This window comes from Thamnophis elegans, chromosome 12 (assembly GCF_009769535.1).
Source record: "Thamnophis elegans isolate rThaEle1 chromosome 12, rThaEle1.pri, whole genome shotgun sequence".
Classification (NCBI taxonomy): domain Eukaryota; kingdom Metazoa; phylum Chordata; class Lepidosauria; order Squamata; family Colubridae; genus Thamnophis; species Thamnophis elegans.
The window spans coordinates 40,828,070-40,850,334 of NC_045552.1; the positions used below are offsets into that span (position 1 = coordinate 40,828,070).

General features: G+C 42.8%; 1 protein-coding gene across 2 annotated transcripts in view; it reads right to left on the bottom strand.

Annotated features, from left to right (window-relative positions):
* Positions 1–1,550: 1,550 nt before the first annotated feature.
* The window catches only part of ATG4A (autophagy related 4A cysteine peptidase), a 30,924-nt gene continuing 10,209 nt past the window's right edge, over positions 1,551–22,265 (bottom strand). The window contains exons 2-13 of one of the 2 annotated variants that reach the window (XM_032227560.1): positions 20,597–20,668; positions 19,893–19,964; positions 17,797–17,895; positions 16,749–16,850; positions 14,578–14,650; positions 11,930–12,009; positions 10,676–10,863; positions 7,647–7,725; positions 7,117–7,262; positions 5,802–5,858; positions 4,667–4,778; positions 1,551–2,544 (exon numbers count right to left, since the gene is read on the bottom strand). In XM_032227560.1, coding sequence (XP_032083451.1) covers positions 2,480–2,544; positions 4,667–4,778; positions 5,802–5,858; positions 7,117–7,262; positions 7,647–7,725; positions 10,676–10,863; positions 11,930–12,009; positions 14,578–14,650; positions 16,749–16,850; positions 17,797–17,895; positions 19,893–19,964; positions 20,597–20,668 — 1,145 coding nt within the window. In that variant the 3' untranslated portion in view covers positions 1,551–2,479. Of the gene's footprint in view, positions 2,545–4,666; positions 4,779–5,801; positions 5,859–7,116; positions 7,263–7,646; positions 7,726–10,675; positions 10,864–11,929; positions 12,010–14,577; positions 14,651–16,748; positions 16,851–17,796; positions 17,896–19,892; positions 19,965–20,596; positions 20,672–22,265 lie in introns of both variants that reach the window. The other variant, XM_032227559.1, reaches the window with a different exon arrangement.

The window sequence follows — 22,265 nt, forward strand, 5'->3', positions numbered from 1 at the left end:
AGTTGTTGTTTTTTGTTCCCATGTACATCTCTGTCTCGAGTTGCAACAATTTGGGGAACAAAAATTATCCCCATAACCATAATGTAGGTTTTTTTTAAAAAAAAATCCACTCCTTTATAAAAAAAGGATCAACTCTTTAAAGCTCATGAATAGCTCTACAAATGCTATCTTCTGCCCACAATTATATTAATTTCTCCCAAATATACAGGCAGTGTTGACTCTTGGTGGCCAATTCTTGGCAAGTCCCGTATTTTGAAAGTAGAGATAGTCTTTTGACTTATGAGCACAATTGGGACTGGATCTTCTGTTGCTAAATCACATCCAATTTTATTGTCTGCCAAAGCAGCTAATAAACAATTTTATTATTGTTTATTAGCTGCTTGGCTAAATGGCGAACATGTGATCTCCGGACACAGCAACTGTCATAAATCCCTGCTGGTTGCCAAGCACCTTATTGCAATCATGTGACTGCAGGAACGCTGCAATGTCGGAAGTGCCAGGACTGGTAATACATTCCATTTTTCAGCACCACTGAAACTTTGAACAGTGATGAGCTGAACAAACGGTCGTAAGAAATGATACAGTTATGCAAAATGCTGATGTGGTCAAACACCACTGGACATCACTAGGTCTGAAGACTACAAGTGGTCCTCAACTTACGATCACAACCGGGAACAGAATTCCAGTTGCTAAGGCAGTCAGTTGTGCCTGATTTTATGACCTTTTTTTTGCCACGGTTGTTAAGCAGATCATTGCAGTTAAGTGAATCACACGGCGGTTGAATGAATCCTGTTTGCCCTGTTGACTTGTCAGAAGACACCTGGAAAGGTCTCATAATCCTGGGGTGCTGTAACCATCACAAATACAGGTAGTCCTCAACTTGCAAAAGTTCACTTAGTGACGGCACTGAAAAAGCAACTTATGACCATTTTTCACACTTATGGCCTCTGCAGCATCCCCAACGTCACGTGATTTACATTTTGATGCTGGACAACTGGTTCATGTTTATGACAGCTGCTGTGTCCTGTGATCACCTGATCCCCTTTTGCAATCTTCTGACAAGTAGAGACAATGGGGAAGCCAGATTCACTTAACAACAGCAGGGATTCCCATAACAAACATGGCAGGGGAAGTCGTAAAATGGAGCAAAACTCACTTTAACGAATTTCTCCTTAACAACATAAATTTGGGGCTCAATTGTGTGGTCGTAAATTGAGGACTACCTGTACCTGCTGCTTGCCAGGTGCCCAGATTTTGCAACCCTGAAGATGTTGCCATGATTGTAAATGTGAATATCTGTTGTAAGGCAATTTTTTCAGTGCCATTGTAACTTTGAAGTAAACAAATGATTGCAAGTTGAGGTCTACCTATACATGCAAACTCCCACCAATGAGGCATTGGATTCTGCATATGGCAATGGCATAGCTAATGCAATTTTTTAATCTGCCAGTGTAGTGATGGTTAATGTAATTTGTCACCTATGTGGCCACATGTTGTGGAGTGAATATTACACACACATTACTATATCAGGGTAGAAAACAATCAGAAAACAGAGACCAGCAATTTTTATTTTGATAGATACCCTTCTCTGGTTCTTAAAAAGCTCCAACTCCCCAAACTGGCATCCAACCTATTCAATGGTTAAGAAATGAGATGCACAAATAAAGTGCTCTTAACAAGGGGAAACATGTAAATGTTTAATTTAAAATAAATAAGATACAGTTGAAACAAAAAACATGTTTTCTTTTACTCAGGAGCAAAAGAGGTTTAATAATGATTTGAAGTGAAAGTCAAAGTGAAAAAGGGGGTCATCATAATTATAAAGAGACCTTCTGTATGTTGCAAGAACACGGGAGGAGTTGAAAGGTTGCCTTCCAAGTCCTCTGCTTATTAATGTATTTCCTAGAAACAAGAAACTTTTTTTTTCCTGAAAAATTGCACATTTTATACGCGTCCTTCCATTAAAAACACTTTTGGGGGGGGGGGGGTTTCCAAGTGCAGTGGCAAAGAAATGTGAAGAGATTGAATAAAAGCACGGGGTTTTCCCCGAATCGTTGAAAAAGGAAACAAGGCAATGACATTGACGCCTAAAAAAAATTGTCCATGTGAAGGAACAAGAGGTGAATGTTCTCTTCGCACAAGGTCATGCCTTCCGCGTGAGCAAAGCTATTGCATTATATTATAATTACCATCCAGCTGTTGTTGAGGCTGGCAAGACTGTTCCCAGCAATACGACGAGCCAGTTTTTGCTTTTGGGTTTTCCGAGAGCGCTTCTTCAGACAAGGTTCTTTCCTTGGGGAACAGTGGGGGAGTGGGATGGAGGGAGGGCACAAACACAGGGGCTGGGGAGCCAGGATCCATGCCCTTCTCAAGAAGTGCTTTTTTTTTGGAACTGTTCTCCTGAGGTCTTGTGTCTGTTCACAGGCAGGCACTTCAGGGTGAGAAAGGCGCTGTGGTTTTCTTCCCCGCCAGGTTGCCTTCATACGCTCAAGATCTCAAACTCTTCTTCCATTTCAAAGAGTTTATCCGTGGAGTCAATGAGCTCTAAGAAAAAAGGAGAAACTGGATTTCTTTGTAAAAATAGGTTCGCTCTTATAAAAAAACCTCCCCATTCAAGTTTTGTCAAGCTGGTGACCCCGGGGCTGGGAATACCAAAAACGGAACTCCTAACTACAGGTCAGTGATGGCGAACCTTTTAGACACAGAGTGCCCAAATTGCGCGCATGTGCATGCCCAAACTGAAAGGTGTGTGCCAGGGGTGAAATTCTGACCAATTCTGGAGAACCAGTAGCGGAAATTTTGAGTAGTTCGGAGAACTGCCAAATACTACCTCTGGCTGGCACCGCCCCCATCTATTCTCTGCCTGAGTCCCAGTTGATCGGGAGGAAATGGGGATGTTGCATTATCCTTCCCCTGCCATGCCCACCAAGCCATGCCATGCCCACCAAGCCACGCCCACAGAACCAGTAGCAAATAAAATTGAATTTCACCACTGGTGTGCACGGGCTGTGTGGACATGCATGTGCGCCTGTGCAGACATGCGTGAATGTGCACATGTCCGGACATTCACTTTCACTGACATGTGCGCACATGCGCAGATATGCATGTATGTGCAGCAGAGACGCGAAAACCAGCTGGCCAGCGGGACCGACGGCATGGCAAGAGGTAAGATCTTTTTCTTTTGTGAGTTTCTGTTTCCTCGTTTGCAGGGAAACAGAAACTCATGAAAGAAATGCCAAGGAGATCTGGCCTGGGGCAATGGCACGTGTGCCATCAGAAAGGACTCTGCGTGCCACCTCTGTCATGCGTGCCATAGCTTCGCCGTCACAGCTATAGGTAGTCCTCGACTTGCAACCTCAATGGAGTCCAAAATTTCTTCACCCCATTTGACCACCTTTCTTGCCACAGTTGTTAAGGGAACCGCTGCAGTTCTGTTAGTTTCCTGTTAAGTTAGTAATAGTGTGGTTAAGTGAATCTATTTCCCCACTGACTCTGGTTGTCAGGAGGTTACAAAAAGGGAAACACATGACCCTGGGATACTGCAGCTATCATAAATATGAACTGGTTGCCAAGCATCCAAATTTTGATTATGTGACCATGGGGATGCTGCAACGGTCATAAGTTTGAAAAATGGCCATAAGTCACTTTTCCCCCCAACTGTTGTAACGTTGGTCACTAAATGAACTGTTGTAAGTTGAGGACTACTTGTATGTGAGAAATTGGATGGAGAATGGCTGTTGGAAAGCAAATGAGTGAGGAATAAATCAACCCATCAGAGATTGCAGATGACCTCTCCCAGTATAACTTAGCTGATCACAAGAACACACCCTTACAGTTCTTTCTGTTATGGCAAAAATATGCCCTACAAGGTGTCACAGATGCTTAATGTTGTAAAGGAAAAGGTTCCCTTCGCACATATGTGCTAGTCATTACCGGCTGTAGGGGACAGTGCTCATCTCCGTTTCAAAGCCAAAGAGCCAGCGCTATCCAAAGATGTCTCCGTGGTCTTGTGGCCAGCATGACTAAATGCCGAAGGCACATGGAACACCATTACCTTCCCACCAAAGGTGGTTCCTATTTTTCTACTTGCATTTTTTACATGCTTTCGAACTGCTAGGTTGGCAGAAGCTGGGGCAAGTAACGGGAGCTCACTCTGTTACGCGGCGCTAGGGATTCGAACTGCTGACCTTCTGATTCACAAGCTCAGCGTCTTAGTCTCTGAGCCACTGCGGCCCTTTTGCTTAATGTTGACTTCACCCCAATTGATCCATTTTTTGATCCAGAAGAAATGGACAATGAGTTTGCTCAAGCAAGTGAGCAAACTTTGGCCTTGATTCCAAAGAGTTGCTTCAGAGCATAAAAGTAGCACCCACTCACAATTGCTGTCTCTCTTCCGAGGGGTATGCCACTGCTTTAAGGAGCTGCCATTCAGAAATTTACTCCCTGGGGACAAGTGCCCAAATAGGTCACTTCTAATCCTTGGGGATTTATTCACACCACATGCTAAAATTCAGTTTCTTTTGCAATTGGGCGCATTGCGCAAATGCAGGCAATGAATCAAGTCTGAGTTAAGGCTGTGAGAGCATATTGTGTGGATAAAGTAACACAGATCACAGCCATGCAGCACAATGGAGGGAAGGAGATCCCCATGAAACACCCTCTCTACCTGCTCCGGTGGTGGTGACTTCTGGTTTTGTGGGAGGTATGAAAGGGGGCCAGTGTGGTGGGTGCTTCTGAACCAGCTCAAACATTCGTAGACTCTGCTTCTTATGTATCTCCTGGGAGGGAAGAAATGCCATTTGTAAACTGCAGCCCTTAAAATGTATTAGCCACTCAACCCTTCAAAAAGCCATGCTGAATGTTCAACAGCTGGGGAATATAAACCATTCCTTCCTGTCCTTTCTATGTTAACCCTTTTTTACATTTTGTATGAAACAATATAATCCAAAATTAAGTATTTATCACTTGAGCTATTTTTTGCATCAAAAGTTCAAATTCACTATGCTATTTACTTCTCATTCTTAAATACCAAATGAGAGGCATTAAAAGGCAGGGAACAAATGAATTTCCAGGCCAATGGAAAACCATGTTTAGAAAGTAAGGTAAAGGTAAAAATTCCCCTCGCACATCTGTGCTAGTCGTTCCTGACTGTAGGGGCGGTGCTCATGTGTTTCAAAGCTGAAGAGCCAGCACTGTCCGACGATGTCTCCGTGGTCATGTGGCCGGCATGACTAAATGCCAAAGGCTCACGGAATGCTGTTTTCTTCCCACCAAAGGTGATTCCTATTTTTCTACTTGCATTTTTATGTGCTAGGTTGGCAGAAGCTGGGACAAGTAACAGGAGCTCACTCTGTTATGTGGCGCTAGGGATTCGAACCACCAAACAGCTGACCTTTCTGATCGACAAGCTCAGTGTCTTAGCCACTGAGCCACCACGTCCCTCTTTTTGAAAGTAATAACTCCATTTTTTCTATTTGTGGGTTTCTTTTGGGGCTGCTCGTGTAAGATCACAGCACCATTTAAAACACCATATATATTAAGCGCACAAAAGATCAGAAGCTTACAATGCCCTCTTCAGGAAGACAAGTTTAAAAAAAAAATCAGCACAGCAAAGAAACAACAACAAAATAATTATAACACCATTCAGTTCAATGGAATAAACAAACATCAAATATGTATCAGAGCTGGGGGCATCTCTCTTTCAATCTTTCTATCCCTCAGGTTATTATCAATCCTTCTACTAGTAAATCTGTTAAACACAAAACAAGAAATGATAATAATTTGTCTTTCCTAATACTTGCCTTTTGTACAAAGCTACACCAGTTATCAAAGTCCTTTTCTTCTTTACAAAAGAATCCCTGTAACAATTGAAGAATATTAGGAAGGAAAAACAAGGAATAATCCAATGATAGCAACATCTGGTCATTATACATTCTTTCCAATCAGCTCGGGAGGGCATTAAGTGCTCATACAAAACGCCCACAAATAATCGGAACAGTTTCAGAGTGGCTTCTCATCTCAGTAAAAACTAAGCCAAAATACACACACAAATTGTGTTCACAAGGCATGCTAAGCTATTGCTTGGTCTATCCAAAATGCCTTTTTTACAAATCACAGCAGTTTAATGTATATAATACACTGTCAAAACAAGTACACTAGGTTATAAATTAATCTGTTGTATAACTGTCTAAAACAGGGGTCTCCAAACTTGGCAACTTTATAAATTTGTGGAGTTCAACTCCTAGAATTGTGGCTGGCTGGGGAATTCTGGGAGTTGACGTTGCTAAGTTTGAAGAGCCCTGGCCTAATGACTAGCACTACATTTAACCATTTATCACAATTCCAACTTGAAACTTCTTTGAAAATGTAATCGGCAGCCTGAACAAGGCACATTCTTCAGGGGGGCGGGGGCAGGTAGTGTGTGTGTCCACCTCCTCACTACACCCCATGTTCTGACCTAGGCTTCCTGAGACAGTAAAAAGCACATACTTAGTCCCCAAAACCCTCTTTTTATTTCAACAGCTGTGAATTATGTCTATTCACAGCCAGTAATGAGTCACAAATAGTTTGTAAAGAGTCCGACAGAAGTCTGCCACAGTCCTTCGGGATAAGGCTGATAAGCACCCACCTTTATCTCCCTTGAAACACTGCCAAAGACCTAATTGGCAGTTAGCAAGGCCACATGGAGCAGAGCCAAAATGAAGCTTCAGAATTTAAACTGACCACAACGAATAAGGTCGCTTCCTGCAAAGGCTCAGGTGCCTTTGCTCCTCCTTTGTGTCCTATGGGAGGGGCCAATCACCTCCAAGCCTTACTCCCGAGTTGCCCCTTTTGTCTTAACTGTTCTTGCCTTCTGACAGCTCTGCGCATGCGTGCACTGGGAACAGGCTTCCCCGTTCCTCTGCCTCACTGATGTCTGACTCTGGAGGCTCCGGGGGCAGCACATAACTCCCAGATGGCCTTGGCCCCCTCTCTGACTCCAACGCAGAGCCCTCGTCCAAGCCTTCCCCAGACTCTAGGACTGACCCATATTCTTCCCCAACCTTCTCGCTGTCTGACTCTGCCACCAGCTCCGCAGGTCGCCGGCAGACCACAACACCCCATCACGATACTTACTAAAGCTACAGAGGGATCGAGATTCATTATCTTCATCCGGTGGGGGGCTTGCTGGCAGTGGAAGCTATGGTCATCAACTGCACCACTCTCATCCGAATCTACAAAAACCTGAGTGGTGTGAGGGTCCAGGTAGATCAATTCATTTCCTACAAGAAAGAAGAAAGAAAGGGGTTGGGTAGCCATGAGGGGAACTGAAAACCAGGCAGCTTTGCACTGCAGTTGTCCACCTAAACTCCGGGATTTGCTACGGCCCCAAATCTGGATTTCCATACAAAGGGAGGGGGAGCTTCATTCTTCAAATCAAGTCCTAAAGTACTCCTCTCTCCAGCTAAGAAACAAGCTGAGATGAACATGGCTTATGTGATTCTTCCCTACAAGGCCCAAGGCTGTGGGGAATAGACTGGATTCCAATCTTCAGTATAAGCTCTTTACTGTGATTTCTCTTTTCCCATGGAGTTCTTCTCATTTGCTACTTCAGGTTTCGAAGAATTCTTCAACAGAACTACTGCAACAGCTCCGTTTTTCCTTACCCAGAAATCCTATAAAGTAGTAGGCATTGTTTGGTTTTCCTCCTAAAGCTCCTAAAGATTGTGGCATCTTAAAGCATTCCTAAAGATCCAAAGGAGAAAGAAAAAAAATATATTTACTGTCCCACAAATATACTGTTTGTACTTCTTTCCTTCAGCAACGGAATTCAAGGCAGCTTATTACCTAGTTCCTTCGGGGTCAAAATCTGCTTATTTTGAGCTAGACCAGGACCAGTAAGGCACTACCCTCACCTGTTTTCTAAAGAAAGATATTCAAATCACAGAATTACAGAGGCGTGACATTTCTGTTTTCCTGGAAAAATAAGTTGGAAAATAGATGCCTTAAGCTCCTGGCTGACTTCTCACATCTATTTAGTTGGGATCTGCCCACACCAGGGGTGGGATTCAGCCAGTTTGCACTGGTTGGGGTTAGGGTAAGGGTTAGGGTGTTAATTTTGCATCCAGTTTGCCAAACTGGTTGTTTCAAGAATCAGCTGCTCCCCGCCCTCATCCCTACCCTCCCTGGAGTCTCCACGTGGCCCGTTCATCATGCCAGGTAAGTGCAGGGCCCACACAGAGGCTCTGGGAGGGCAAAAAATGAGCCTCCCAGAAGCCCGGAAATGGGCCCATTTCCAGCCTCCGGAGCCCAAGGGAAGGCCATGTTCCTGGAGGCTTGGGGAAAGCCTCTGGAGTCTGGGAAGGGCGAAAACACACACACACACACACCCCGCTGTAGTGCAGAAGGCCATGCCCACCACGCCCTCAGAAACTGGGCAGAGAACCAGTTGCTAACATTTTTCAATACCAGCCCCCAAATCCTGCCAAAAAGCCAAAGAAAGAGCTGAACATTATAACCTGCCATGTCTGCAGAAAGCAGAAATAAATTACATTTCCCAGTTGCAAAAATGTCACCAGCCTCCGAACTACACTATTGCTTAACTGTGAGTATGTATCTGTGGTAAAGGAGAAGTCAAAGATATCACACGTGTCTTATTGCACTGTGAGTTACACAGTGCTTTTAGGTCAATAAATATTCTTTCTCCCCTTACTAGAGAGATTACCAGGGACAGCAGACAGTTTTTAATGTAGACTGTCTCCTCCGGGACACAACCTCGGCTACTACGCTTGCAGTAGCAAAATTCTTTGCTGCTGCAATGACCACAAGGAAAAATTCAGTTACAGGACTAAAGATGTTTTCTTGTACCAATTTTTCGTAACAATCTCGAACAATTTTTAGAGAATCTATATTTATACTCATAAAGGTTCCCCTTGCACATATGTGCTAGTCGTTCCTGACTCTAGGAGGCAGTTCTCATTCCGTTTCAAAGCCAAAGAGCCAGCGCTGCTCAAAGACGTCTCCGTGGTCATGTGGCCGGCATGACTAAATGCTGAAGGCGCACGGAATGTTGTTACCTTTCCCACCAAAGGTAGTTCCTATTTTTCTACTTGCATTTTTGTATGCTTTTGAACTGCTAGGGTGGCAGAAGCTGGGACAAATAACGGGAGCTCATTCCGTTACGCAACGCTAGGGATTCGAACCGCCGACTTTTCTGATCGCCAAGCTTAACGTCTTAGCCACTGAGCCATTGTGTCCCTTATGCTCATACCTATCCACTTATCCATCAAGTACACATGGGCACGATCCAAGCTGCATGATATAATGTGTGTTATTGTTATGGATGTTACTATTTACTATTGTTATTGGTATGATCTTTTAATATTATCGTAAACAGATTCTTGTCTTTTGCTGATCGGTGACCGTGATAAAGTATACATATTACTTTACTGTGCATTCAGAATATAAAGAAGGATAGTGTGTATTAGAAATTAAGCAACAAAGAGCTAATGGAACCTCAGAATTAACTTAAAGCTGTGTATTTTAAAGATGGCCTAAATTCTGATACAATTTCAGCATTTTCATGAAACAGTGGCAGAGTGGTTAGAATGCAGTACTACAGGCTACTTCTGCTGACTGCCGACTGACTGCAATTTGGCAGTTCAAATCTCACCGACTCAGGTTTGACTCAGCCATCCATCTTTCTGAGGTCAGTAAAATGATGATCCAGATTATTAGGGGTGACATGCTGACTCTGTAAACCACTTAGACAGGGCTGTAAAGCACTGTGAAGCAGTATATAATATCTAAGTGCTTTTGCTAGCGCTAAGTAAAACCACGATCAGGTACGTTCATTTTTCTAGTACAGATAATCCTCAACCTACAACAGTTTGTTTGGTGACCAAACTTATAACAGTACTGAAAAAAGTGACTTATCAACCATTTTTCACATTTACAACCATTGCAGCATCCCCATGGTCACAAGAACGAAATTCAGATGCTTGGCAACTGATTCATATTTATGACGGTTGCAGTGTCCCGTGGTCATGTGATCCCCTTTTGCGACCTTCTGAAAAGCAAAGTCAATGGGGAAGCCAGATTCACTTAACAGCCATCTTACTGACTTAACAGCTGCAGGGATTAACAACAGTGGCAAGAAAGGTTTGCAAAATGGGGCAAAATTCACTGGCTTGGCATCAGAAAATTTTGAACTCAGTTGAGGTTGTAAGTTGAGGACTGCCTATATCAATTACTACTCTGGACCATCCAGGTGATTTCAATGTTTTCATGGTTATTCTTATGACATGTGTGTTTCAGTGGTGGGATTCAAAAAAATTTACTACCGGCTCTGTGAGCATGGCTTGATAGGGGTGGCATGGCTTGGTGGGCGTGGCAGGGGAAGGATACTGTAAAATCCCCATTCCCTCCCGATCAGCTGGGACTCGGGAGGCAGAGAAGAGATGGGGCGGGGCCAGCCAGAGGCAGTATTTACTGGTTCTCCGAACTACTCAAAATCTCCGCTTCCGGTTCTCCAGAATTGGTCAGAACCTGCTAAATGCCACCTCTGGTGTGTTTGTGTGTGCATGCCCATACCTATATGTGTGTGTCCGTGTCTAATAAAACAATTGATCTCTTATGGCTGAGATCCTTCCTTAAGCCAACCAGCTCCTCCACAACTTCTGCCGTAGAGCTCTACCTTAAAAGCGTCGACATAAACCGGATTGATGTGGTTTATCCCCAGGCGAAGGGGCACGATCAGCAACAGAGGCTTCCAACTGCCACCGGGAGCTCCCAGGGTCTTGGCTGGGTTGACAGAGCTCCTATAGGACAGTGAACTGCAGTGAGACCTGGGGCAACCCTGGGGTGGGGCCCGGCACATTTTTTCTGGGAAAAAAGATAGAAAAAAGAAAGAAAAGAAACCCTTATTTCTCAATTCCCTATTATTTTGTCAGTAGCCAAAGAATATTACCTTGCAATTAGAAATATTTTCAGCATATATCCCAGTTTATAAAGAAAATAAAACTGAAACAGACCGCTCCACTCATTTGTGAAATGTGAGAAATTCCATATTCACAGGGATTTGTTGGTTAGGACAAACCCTCTTTTTTGCAGAAAGAACCCAGAATTAAGAAAATTGTAGTGGTTCTCCCTACAATTAAGGAAGTCAAGAAAGCTATGAATATCAAACAGATGCATTTTAAGACTTGGATAAATAAGGAGAGTTTGTTTCTGTTACTGTTTACATGTTCTATATGGGGTGAACCTTAGTTTAAGAAAGGTAAAGGTTCCCTACGCACATATTTCACAAAGGTGAAAAATAATAGGCTTCATCCTGGTAACTCTATTATTCTATTGTTTCCAGTTTGTTATAAGCTAAATCCTTTTAAACAAGGATGTTAAAAAGGAATTTTAATTCAGGTAAAAGATAAAGGTTCCCCTCGCACATATATGGTAGCCGTTACTGACTCTAAGCGGCGGTGTTCATTTCCATTTCAAAGCCAAAGAGCCAACACTGTCCGAAGACGTCTCCGTGGTCATGTGACTGGCATGACTAAATGCTGAAGGTGCACAGAATGCTGTTACCTTTCCACCAAAGGTGGTTCCTATTTTTCCACTTGCATTTTTAACGTGTTTTTGAACTGCTAGGTTGGCAGAAGCTGGGACAAGTAACGGGAGCTCACTCCATTATGTGGCACTAGGGATTGGAACTACCGAACTGCCAACTTTTCTGATCGACAAGCTCAGCATCTTAGCCACTGAGCCACCACGCCCCTTTTAATTTAGGTAACTACAGACAATATTTTCCAGATCGCATTTGATCACTGGAACCAGAGATTTATTCTTCCAAGCTTTGAGACTCATGTTTTTTCCTTTTTGTGATTCTATATGAGGCTTCAAAATGAAAGTGAATTCAAACTTGCTCAGGTTCTGATGATGATTAAAAACTTACTGATATCTTCAATCACCACCGTGTTGTCCATAGACACGTAAACAGCTAAGGAATTCCATTCATCAAAGAGTGCAAGTTTCCTGAACAAAGCAAGACAGCAGTTAGTCAAAAAGCATGTGCAATACAAGTAAACCTCAAAGTACAACAACGATTGAGCTCAGGATTTATGTTGCTAAATGGGAAATTCTATACGTGAGTTTTGTCACATTTTACGACTTTTCTTGCCACATTTGTTAATCACTGCAGTTGTTAAATTAGTAACACGGTTGTTAAGTGAATCTGAGTTCCCCATTGCTTTTGCTTGTCAGAAGGTTGAAAAGGTCACATGACCCCAACTGTCATAAATATTAACCAGTTGTCAAACACCTGAATGTAAATCACCTGGCCATGAGGATGCCACAACCGTCGTAAGTGTGAAAGATGGTCCTAAGTCATGTTTTTCAGTGCCGTTATGACTTCGAATTGTCACTAAATGAACTGTTGTAAGTCAAGGACTACCTGTACTTATTACTAAGTCCTTCCAATGCTTACATCTTCTCCTGCTTACGGTAGTTTCTCAACAGTGATCTCGTTTTCCCAATGCTTCTGATACAGAGCAGAGAGCTTAAAGCCTAAAAATGTAAGCTTTTAACTTCAGAAGCTTAAAACTTCAAAATATAAACACATTCGCTGCAGTTTTGGTAGAAAGACTAAATAAAGTTTTACAGGTGAATCTTACTTGCTGGCAAAAAGACAGTTAAGAAACAACATGAGAATTGTTTTGAATATTATTGAATATTTACAATTAGCATAAGGAACAACAGGAAGCACTAATATTCTTAGATGCAGAGAAGGCCTTTGGCAACTTAGATTGGGTCTTTATGTTTAAAGTCCCAGAAGCTTAAATTGGGTCTGTATGTTTAACGTCCTTGGAATTTTATTTTAGGAGTTAAAGCTGTGTATATATATATATATATCACAGCAAGCCAAAACTGCTATTAACAGTGACCTAACTCATGCGAAATCCCAAAGGGTACAAGACAAGGATGTCCTTTGTCTCCTTTGCTGCTTATCCTGATGTTGGAAGTTTTGAATAGGGATATCAGGAAAAATGGGAAAAGTAAGAGACATAAACATTAAGAAGGAAGTGTCAAAACTGAAGGCCTTTGCTGGTGATTTGGTGATATTTCTGCAAGATCCAAAATAGTATAGAATATTTGATGAGGAAATTAAACAAGTTTGGATCTTTAGCAGGTTTTTAAATAAACAAGCAGAAAACTTTTCTCTTCCCTAACTTCCTTATTTACTTTTGCATTTTCTTTGCATGCTATATTATAAACTTAAAAAAAATGTTAAAGAAAAACATAAACACAATGTATAAATATTTTGCATACTTATAACCCAAACTATAAAGCTTGAAGTAACCACTTAAAGTTGCCTTTCTTAAGATGGCATTTTCCAGAAGTACCATATTTTTGGGAGTATAAGACGCACCTTTTCCCCTCAAAAAAGAGGTTGAAAATCTGGGTGTGTCTTATACACTGAATACAGAATTTTTTGCCTCCTGAAACCCCGCCCCTTCACCAAAATGGCCATACAGAGCCTGTAGAAAGCTTTCAGAGAACTCCTGGGGGTTGGAGAGGGCAGAAATGAGTGAAAAACGGGCCATTTTTGCTCACCCTCCCCCAGTCCCCAGGAGTACTCTATAAGCCTCCTAAAGGTTATGCATGCATTTTTTTGACAAAAAAAAAATGGGCCCGTTTTTGCAAAAAATTGAGCGGTTTTTTACTCGTTTTTTGGGGGGGCACCCCCCAGGAGCACTCTTCAAGCCCCCTAAAGCCTATTTGTGCCTTTGGGGGGGGGGGAAGCACAGCCCATTTCCTGAAAACGGGCCGTTTTGAGAGGTTTCCAGAATGCAAAAACTTTTTTTTTTAATTTACCTCTTGGTGCATCTTATACTCCAAAAAATACGGTATTTGGTGGCTAGGAATTCTGGGAGTCACTTTCCCAATACATCCGCAGGATTCTTAGTTTGCAGAAAGCAGGAAACCACATTTAAATGTGCCAAAAATAAATAAATTGGTAGTTCAGCTACAAACAATCATGAATCTTCACAGTTAACGGTTAACGGTGGTAAAATGGGCTGATGACTAAAGAATCAAATGCAAGCACAAGAAATTAAGCTGTCTTTGTGTCCTTCAGCCATTGGACCAAAGTCTTTTTCTCTACAACTACAGGGAGTTCTCACTTAATGACAACTGAGCATGGAATTCCAGTTGCAAGTATTGTGGTTGTTAAGTAGTTCACAATGTGACCTGGCTTGATTTTACAACCATGTTTCTAATGGCCAGAAAGCAAGTCACCACAGTTAACTGAATCACATGGTTGTTAAACGAATCCACTGGCCCAGCTAAAAAATGCCAGAAATTGCCCCCAAAGCATCTCAAATAAATCACATGACCACAGAATGCTGCAACTGGTTATAAATGTGACACAGTGGACAGGTGCCCCAAATGCAATCGTGACCGTGGAGACAGGAGTGTAGCAGTTGTAACTCTGAAAGCGAGTCACAAGTATCTTTTGGGGGGGTCTAACTTTCAACAGTCATTAAGTGAGGACGACCTGTATAAATCCCACACCCCTATTGCAGAATGCACATGCTGCCTTACTTGAGTACTTGGGCAACAGTATTTGGTCCGAACCATTCCCCAATAGATTTCCCTTCGCCAACACCCATCTGTGCTGTGTGGATCAGGAACAGAAACAGACAAAAAATAAAGAATGTCAGAAAATGACATTTGCCTGTTAAATGGAAATTTATTGTAATATTACATTTGAGTATCTCTCAAAAGATTCAGGAGCAAAACCGCCTGAACATATTAACCCGTGTCCAAGTAATTTAGTTAAACTTTGGGTGGGCAGAAGGGTGAGACAGTCCAAGCACAGATCTCTCGGTATTCAGCTCCCATCATGCTCGGCATAGCCATCCCGGCTGGGGGATTCTGGGAGTGGAAATCTACCCCTTAAGAGGTCAAGCAGAAAGAACCTCCAGCCCAGAGGTGGTATTCAACAGGTTCTGACCAGTTCTGGAGAACCGGTAGCGGAAATTTTGAGCAGTTCAGAGAACTGGGGAGGGAATAGAGATTTTACAGTATCCTTCCCCTGGAGTGGGGAGGGAATGGAGATTTTGCAGTATCCTTCCCTTGCCATGTGCACCAAGCCAGGCCCACAGAACCGGTAGTAAGAAAATTTTGAATCCCACCACTGCTCCCAGCTTTAGCAGAAGCCGAGATGGGAACGGATATGATACCAGCGTGTGGTATCACACAATGGAAGGATGTTCCCAAACTGCCTGCTGGGCCTTGCAAGGGAGAGATGCCTCCCTCAAGTTCACTTAGTCTCCTACAAAATGCTTTATGGTGGGCTGCCTTTGAAATGTGCAGACGGTTAATCTCAGGCTCTTCAGCAGACTCTTGAAATGGGAAACGTGGGGTTTCACAATTTCAGGGCAACCCGTCCGTTTCAAGAGACAAAGCTGCACATCATGCATGACCATAGTGTTTCAGAGACCGGATCCTCCCTTTTGAAACTCTGCCCAGATTTTAAGAACTGAATAAAGAAGGCAGCTGGACTGCCACACTGACACCACAGGTGTATTTGGCAGGAATATTAGAGGACCTCTTGCAAACACTGGAGCTTCCTTGCAAGCAAAATCAACTAACGAGAATGCTGTTATTCAGATAAACTTTGGATTTTTTTGAAGTTTCGTGAGGTCCATTTTAACTGGCAGATGGTGATTTAATTTCAAGGCACGAGTTTTCAACTTTTGCTTTCTGCTTTGACTGCAATTGTGTATTTTCTCTTACATTTTAACCCAGCAACAAGAGCCAAGAGGAATATAACAACCAAACTACTGTGATTGTAATCATGGTTTAGCATAATGTGCAAATTTAGTTTTTGTGTGTGTGTATGCTTTCAAGTCATTCTCCTGGATAAGTCCCTGCAATTTTCTTGGCAAATTTTTTGAAAGTAGCTTGCCATTGCCGTTTTCTAGGGCTCAGAGAGAATGACTAGCCAAAGTCACCCAATTGGCTTTGTGCCTACGGGAGGACTAGAACTCACGGTCTCACTACACCAGTGTTTTTCAACCACTGTGCCGCGGCACACTAGTGTGCCGTGACATAGTGTAAGGTGTGCCGTGGGAAAAACACCCGCCGGGTGTTTTTGCCTCGGGATATCTCTGTGTCCCGAAAGTTGCTCTCGGGACATCTCTGTGTCCCGAAAGTTGCTTTCGGGACACAGGGATGCCTCTATTAAGTCCCGGCGGCCCCGCGTTTACTTTAAAAACGTGGGGACCGCCGGGAGGTAGCGCACGCAGGGACGTCACTGACATCCCATGCGTGCGCCCATAGCAACAATCGTGGAGGACCGGAGCAGCGAGGAGAACGCGCGCTGTCAACTTGGTAAGTGTTACCAGCGGCGCGTCTCCTTCGGTGTTCCAGTCCTCCCTTTTCTAATGGTGGTGTGCCTCGTGATTTTTTTCATGAAAAAAGTGTGCTTTGCACAAAAAAGGTTGAAAAACACTGCACTACACATCCATTAAAATTGTTACGACTTTGCTTGGTTTGATTCCATGCTGACACTGTGAGGATCTCCCTAGTATGACATCAGCATTGGCTTCTCTTTTGCCCAAATTCTTCCCTGTTTTGTTTTTTTTAACTTTGTATTTCTGCCAACATTTGTCTTTATTTCACCACCAGATGGGATTTTGCCTTAATCTAACACACTCCAAATGATACAACAATTAGGACTACACATTGCTCTCAAATTCTGCACTTACCCATTTGATGAATTGAGTAACAGCAATCTTTTCTGTCCAGGAAGCAGCACAAAATCTTTTTATATTCTTCTGGTTGCTTTTTGTATTCCTCCCACTGCCAATCTGCAAGAAAAAATTATTAAAGATTTTAAATGTGATGTCACATTCCCACAAAGAACAAAAGAATTAAAGGTGATCGTTCAAAGAAAGAAATGTATATTGCAATCCTTCTTAGAAGACAGTCTGTTCTAATGACCTCTGTGGGATTTGCTAAGTGACCTGTAGTATCTTTGGGTGATAAAATACTCTGTGTGCACTTTCAGCCAATCCCACAGAGGTCATAGAGCAGACTATCTTCTAAGTAGGTGCCATAATGGAAAGGTCTATATGGCTGTGTTGCTATGGACAGCTATGTTATATAGAAGATCTCTGTAACCTCTTATGGGTTGGGTTGTTCTTCACTCATTTGCTTTAAAATAGCCATTCTCAATACCCCTAGTTACTTAGTGGCCTTTCAAAATTACAACAGATCTACCTACAACACTAACTTGAAGTTCTAATGGTCTCCCCCTCTCTCTCACACACACACCATGCAGTTACATAACTAACTTTTAGGTGCTTGGCAATTGGGCCGCTTTTATGGCTGTTTATAATATCCCATGATGTTTTATGATGGTCTGGCCAAAAGCCAGCATTTACATCCAATTTTTGGCAAAACCACACCCTTAGTGAACCATTTGTTCATTTAGCAACCATGGCATTCACTTAACAACTGCTATGGCCACTTTACAATTGCCCTGTTAGCTTAACAAGTGACAGATGAACTAATGAGGTTGGTCCATTACTATTAATATCATTTCATCTGCTATATTGTTTTAGTTCTTTTTTTTATAGTTTTTTAAAAAATGTGTTAATAATTATTTTAGATATTTTGTTCTGTTATACCCATCTCACAGTGTCACTTGCTTATGAGATGGGCAGCTATATCAGATGATAGATAGACAGACAGACAGACAGATAGAGGTGTGTGTGAGAGAGTGGGGGGGGGGGGAGAGAGAGAGACTCTTACCTCTTCCCAAATGTTGACAGATCAGAGCCTGAGCCAACATCATCTGTCCACACCGCAACATGCAACCCCAGCCAGCATCTGACGAAGGACCTGTACCACCTTGGGAGTGAGAAGAAAATACTTAGTTTGTCATTAAAATGGAAGGCACAAAACTTGATGCTTCCTTGGATCAAGAGCCCAGGTTTTACCCCAGGGACCAAAAAGAATCTTTATCTGCCTGCTGCCATTTGTAACCAGGCCATTTCATTTTTGCCTGATGAAAAGCCAAGGAAGAAGATCGCGGGCATTCACAAAAGGAAATGCTACGGTTTTTCTTTAAGCTGTGCTCCATAATCATCCTAAATTTGCAACCATGTCAGAGACATGAGCTGTAAATGTAGTGCCATTTTCAATTTCAACCATATATTCCCATCAGAAACAACCCTGTCAGAAGCATACTTTGAGAAATAAAGAGAAATAATCCGGGGAAAGAAATCCCACCCCTCCCTCTGCATGATGTGGCCAAACCCCTCATTTTCCAATCCATTTCCACGGCTTCCACCCAATTATCCTCAAATACATTAAGTAAAGTTCCTGGCTATCCAAAGTGGCTCCTCTCTGATTAGGGATGGGTTCCGGCAGTGGCTACCGCCGGTTCGCTCGTGATTGCGCTGTGAGCGCATGTGCAATATTATAAAAATGCTCCTGTGCAGAAGGTGGTGCGAGTGAGCGAAGAGAGCACACTCACATTTGCAAACTGGTAGCGAAGATAAGTGAATCCCACCACTGATAAGAGATAGTGATACTTTTAAATGGAAGGGGGAAAGCCAGCTGCAGCAGCCCCAATATTTACCCCCCACAGGAAAAACCTGTTTAAATGATCATAGCAGAGGTGGGTTGCTGTCGATTTGGCCTGGATTGGGCGAACCGATAGTAATGGTAGCGGGAGGCTCTGCCCCCCTGCCTGGATGTGTAGCACATGTGCAGGAGAGCACCCAAACCGGTAGTAAAAAAATTAGCAACCCACCTCTGGATTTATAGGCAATCCTCAATTTACAACCAGTCATTCAGTGACCATTTGAAGTTATAATGAGGCGCAGTGACGCAGTGGTTAGAGTGCAGTACTGCAGGCTACTTCTGCTGATCACCGGCTGCCAGCAGTTTGGCAGATTGAATCTCACCAGGCTCAAGGTTGACTCAGCCTTCCATCCTTCTGAGGTGGGTAAAATGGGGACCCAGATTGTTGGGGGCAATAGGCTGACTCTGTAAACCACTTAGAGAGGGCTGCAAAGCACTGTGAAGCTGTATATAAGTCTAAGTGCTATTGCTATATAATGGAGCCTCCCAATCCGCCCACAAAGCTATTTATGACCGAATTTTGAAGTTATGATGTCCTGCGATAATGTGATTGCATTTTCAGAGCTTGGCCACCAGCTCACTTTTATGGCTGCTTGCAGGGTCTTGTGGTCACATGACAATGATTTCTGATTATTATTTTTTTGCCAGTTTCTGATGTTTACTTTCTGTTTTTCCAGCAAAAAAAATGCCAGACAGTTAAATCTGTCTTTTCTTTTTATTATCTCTTCTTCCTTCGTTTTGTAAGCCACCCGGAGTCCTTCGGGATTGGGCGGCCTATAAATTATATTAATAAATAAATAAAATAAACTAGGGAGAATGGATTTACTTAATGATTCAAGTGTTTTGCTTAGTGACTGCAGTGTAACAACCACTGCAAAAAAAAAATCAGGCCAGTCACGTGGTGGCTCATTTAATGACCGCAATCAATTGTAACCATAATTCCAGGCTCAAATATGGTCATAAGTTGAGGACGACCTGTATTTATGTCACTCAAAACAACCATGTCAGACTCTAAAGGTTTCACTGGATCCAGGCCTAGAGTGGAGGCCCTGTTTGGCCTTGAGCAACCCTCTCCATCAGGGACAAGCAGATATTGCCAAGGCCTTTTTAAACAAACAAACAAACAAAAAACACACCACTAATACTGGCAAGAGCTCTTGTTCAGAACGACTTGTTCATGCTCTTACGGAAATCCTGTTTTCACAATCAGAAGGGAACGAGAGGGGCAAAACCTCATCAGGCCAGGAAGCAAAACTTACCAATGGGTGAAAATTTTCTTCTGTAGGTAAACCAAAGACGAGAGCCAATGTCCGAAAGAAGATTAGATTTTTCTAGAATTGAAAAAAGTAACGGCAGGTTAACACAAATAGCAATAGCCCTTAGACTTACATGCCACTTTACAGCCCTAAGAGGTTTACAGAGTCAGCATCTTGCCCCCAACAACCTGGGTCCTCATTTTACCCACCTCAGAAGGACGGAAGGCTGAGTCAACCTTGAGTCTGGTGAGATTTGAACTGCCAAATTGAAGGCAGCTGGCAGTCAGCAGAAGTAGCCTGCAGTACTGCACTCTAACCACTGCGCCACCGAGGCTCACTTGGCATGAATATGGCATGAATACAAATGCTGTATTCATGCCATATTCTACTGAGCCAAGACATTCAGGCATTAAGAAAATTTCCCCCCAATTCCCCTTTCATACGTCAAAGGCAATGCAGTATCTGACAGTTCATTGTAGAAATGAGCTATTTTTCCTCCGCCTCTTGCTTAATTCGTCTCAATTAAAAGTATATCAGGCAAGTCTGAACTGGAATCTTGTCCTTTAGACCTGTGTTCTTTCTCAATCTGTTTTTTATTTTAAATGCCCTTATAATTAATACCTTGCATTATGTCTTCTTTCAAGGATTTCTACTCTTTCTAGAGATTGTCAGAGAAGTAATATGTAGCTTTTTAATTCCAAATTTACCTGTTTTCAGGTGGTGCTGTCTTCCTAAGATCCAGGTGGGCTCATCTGTCTCAGGAAGTTCTTCTAAATAATCTACTAAAATAAAGTAATAATAAACTAAATAAATAATCTAAAGTAATGCTCATATATTTTTAACTAGATACACATTTATCTGATTTACAGAATATATGTCCATAAACACATTTCTTCAACAATAGCAAGGGACGCAGTGGGCACAGTGGCTAAAACGCTGAGCTTGTCAATCCGAAAGGTTGGAGGTTTGGCGGTTCAAATCCCTAGCGCCACATAACAGAGTGAGCTCTTGTTACTTGTCCCAACCTAGCAGTTCGAAAGCATGTAAAAATGCAAGTAGAAAAAAAGGAACCACCGTTGGTGGGAAGGTAACAGCATTCCATGTGCCTTTGGTGTTAGTCATGCCAGCCACATGACCATGGAGACATCTTCGGACAGCGCTGGCTCTTCGGCTTTGAAATAGAGATGAGCACCGCCCCCTGGAGCTGGGAACGACTAGCACGCATGTGCGAGGGGAACCTTTACCTTTACCTAACAATAGGAATAGCATTTAAGACTTATATACAGCTTGACAGTGCTTTACAGCCCTCTAAGATGTTTACAGAGTAGCCTCCTTTCCCCAATAATCTAGGTCCTCACTTTACCACCCTCGGAAAGATGGAAGACTAAGTCAACCTTGAGACATTCAGGATCGAACTGCTGGCAGTTGGCAGAATTAGCCTGCAATACTGCATTCTAACCACTGCGCCACCATGGTTCTAATGCAAAATATACAATTAAGATGTCAAATATCGTACTTTAAAATGGAACATCAAATAATTAAATATTAGATACAGAATTTGTTTTAGAACTAATCCCAGAACAGGCAACTTTTTCTACAACAGAGGATTTGCTCATTTGCTCTCTTTTTACATTTTGCATGTCACAGTAAACATTACAAATTAGTAACCATGGAAGAGACTTTGAGATGTGCATCCAAAATTCACAAGAATCACATGCAATCTTGCCCTGGATTGAGTTTCCTACGTGCACTCAGATCTCATTTGCTTTTAAAAGATTGAAAGTAATTCCTCTTACACTTCATCAGACAATGACCTTTGCTATTTGCTTGGCACAGTGTGCACCAGCCCCTCCAGATGGCCCCCTTTTTCCATCCAGCCTTACTTCCCTCCCAGCATTGCCTCCTCCCTCCTTTATCCCTGCCCAGTCAGGTGGCTCCCTGGACGCATTTTATTTCCTGCCTCCCTTTGCTTCGGTGAGGCTCGGCCTTGTGTCTTCCACGTACCATCTGGCGCCCCCTTATGGTGGGTTCTTAACCTCCAGCCACATCTGATTGTGGTGTTTGGTTACCCAGACTTGCTAGCTAAGTTCCATCTGCCTTTGGTCCTGCTATCTCAGTTTCATCTGGTTCCAGACCTGCTAGCTCAGCTTTATTTGACTTTGAATACCATCAGCAACGTTACCTACCACTATTATTCTGGGAACTCTATTTGGAGCAGCACTGGTGGAAGACGACCTCCTATCCCCTTTATTTATTCCGGACTCTTTGGACTTATCCAGACCAATAGAAGAGGGGAATACGATTTACCCCCCCGTATACCTTCTCCGGACTATAACTGGACGCTAATCATACCACCTATTTTAATTATTTTAATTA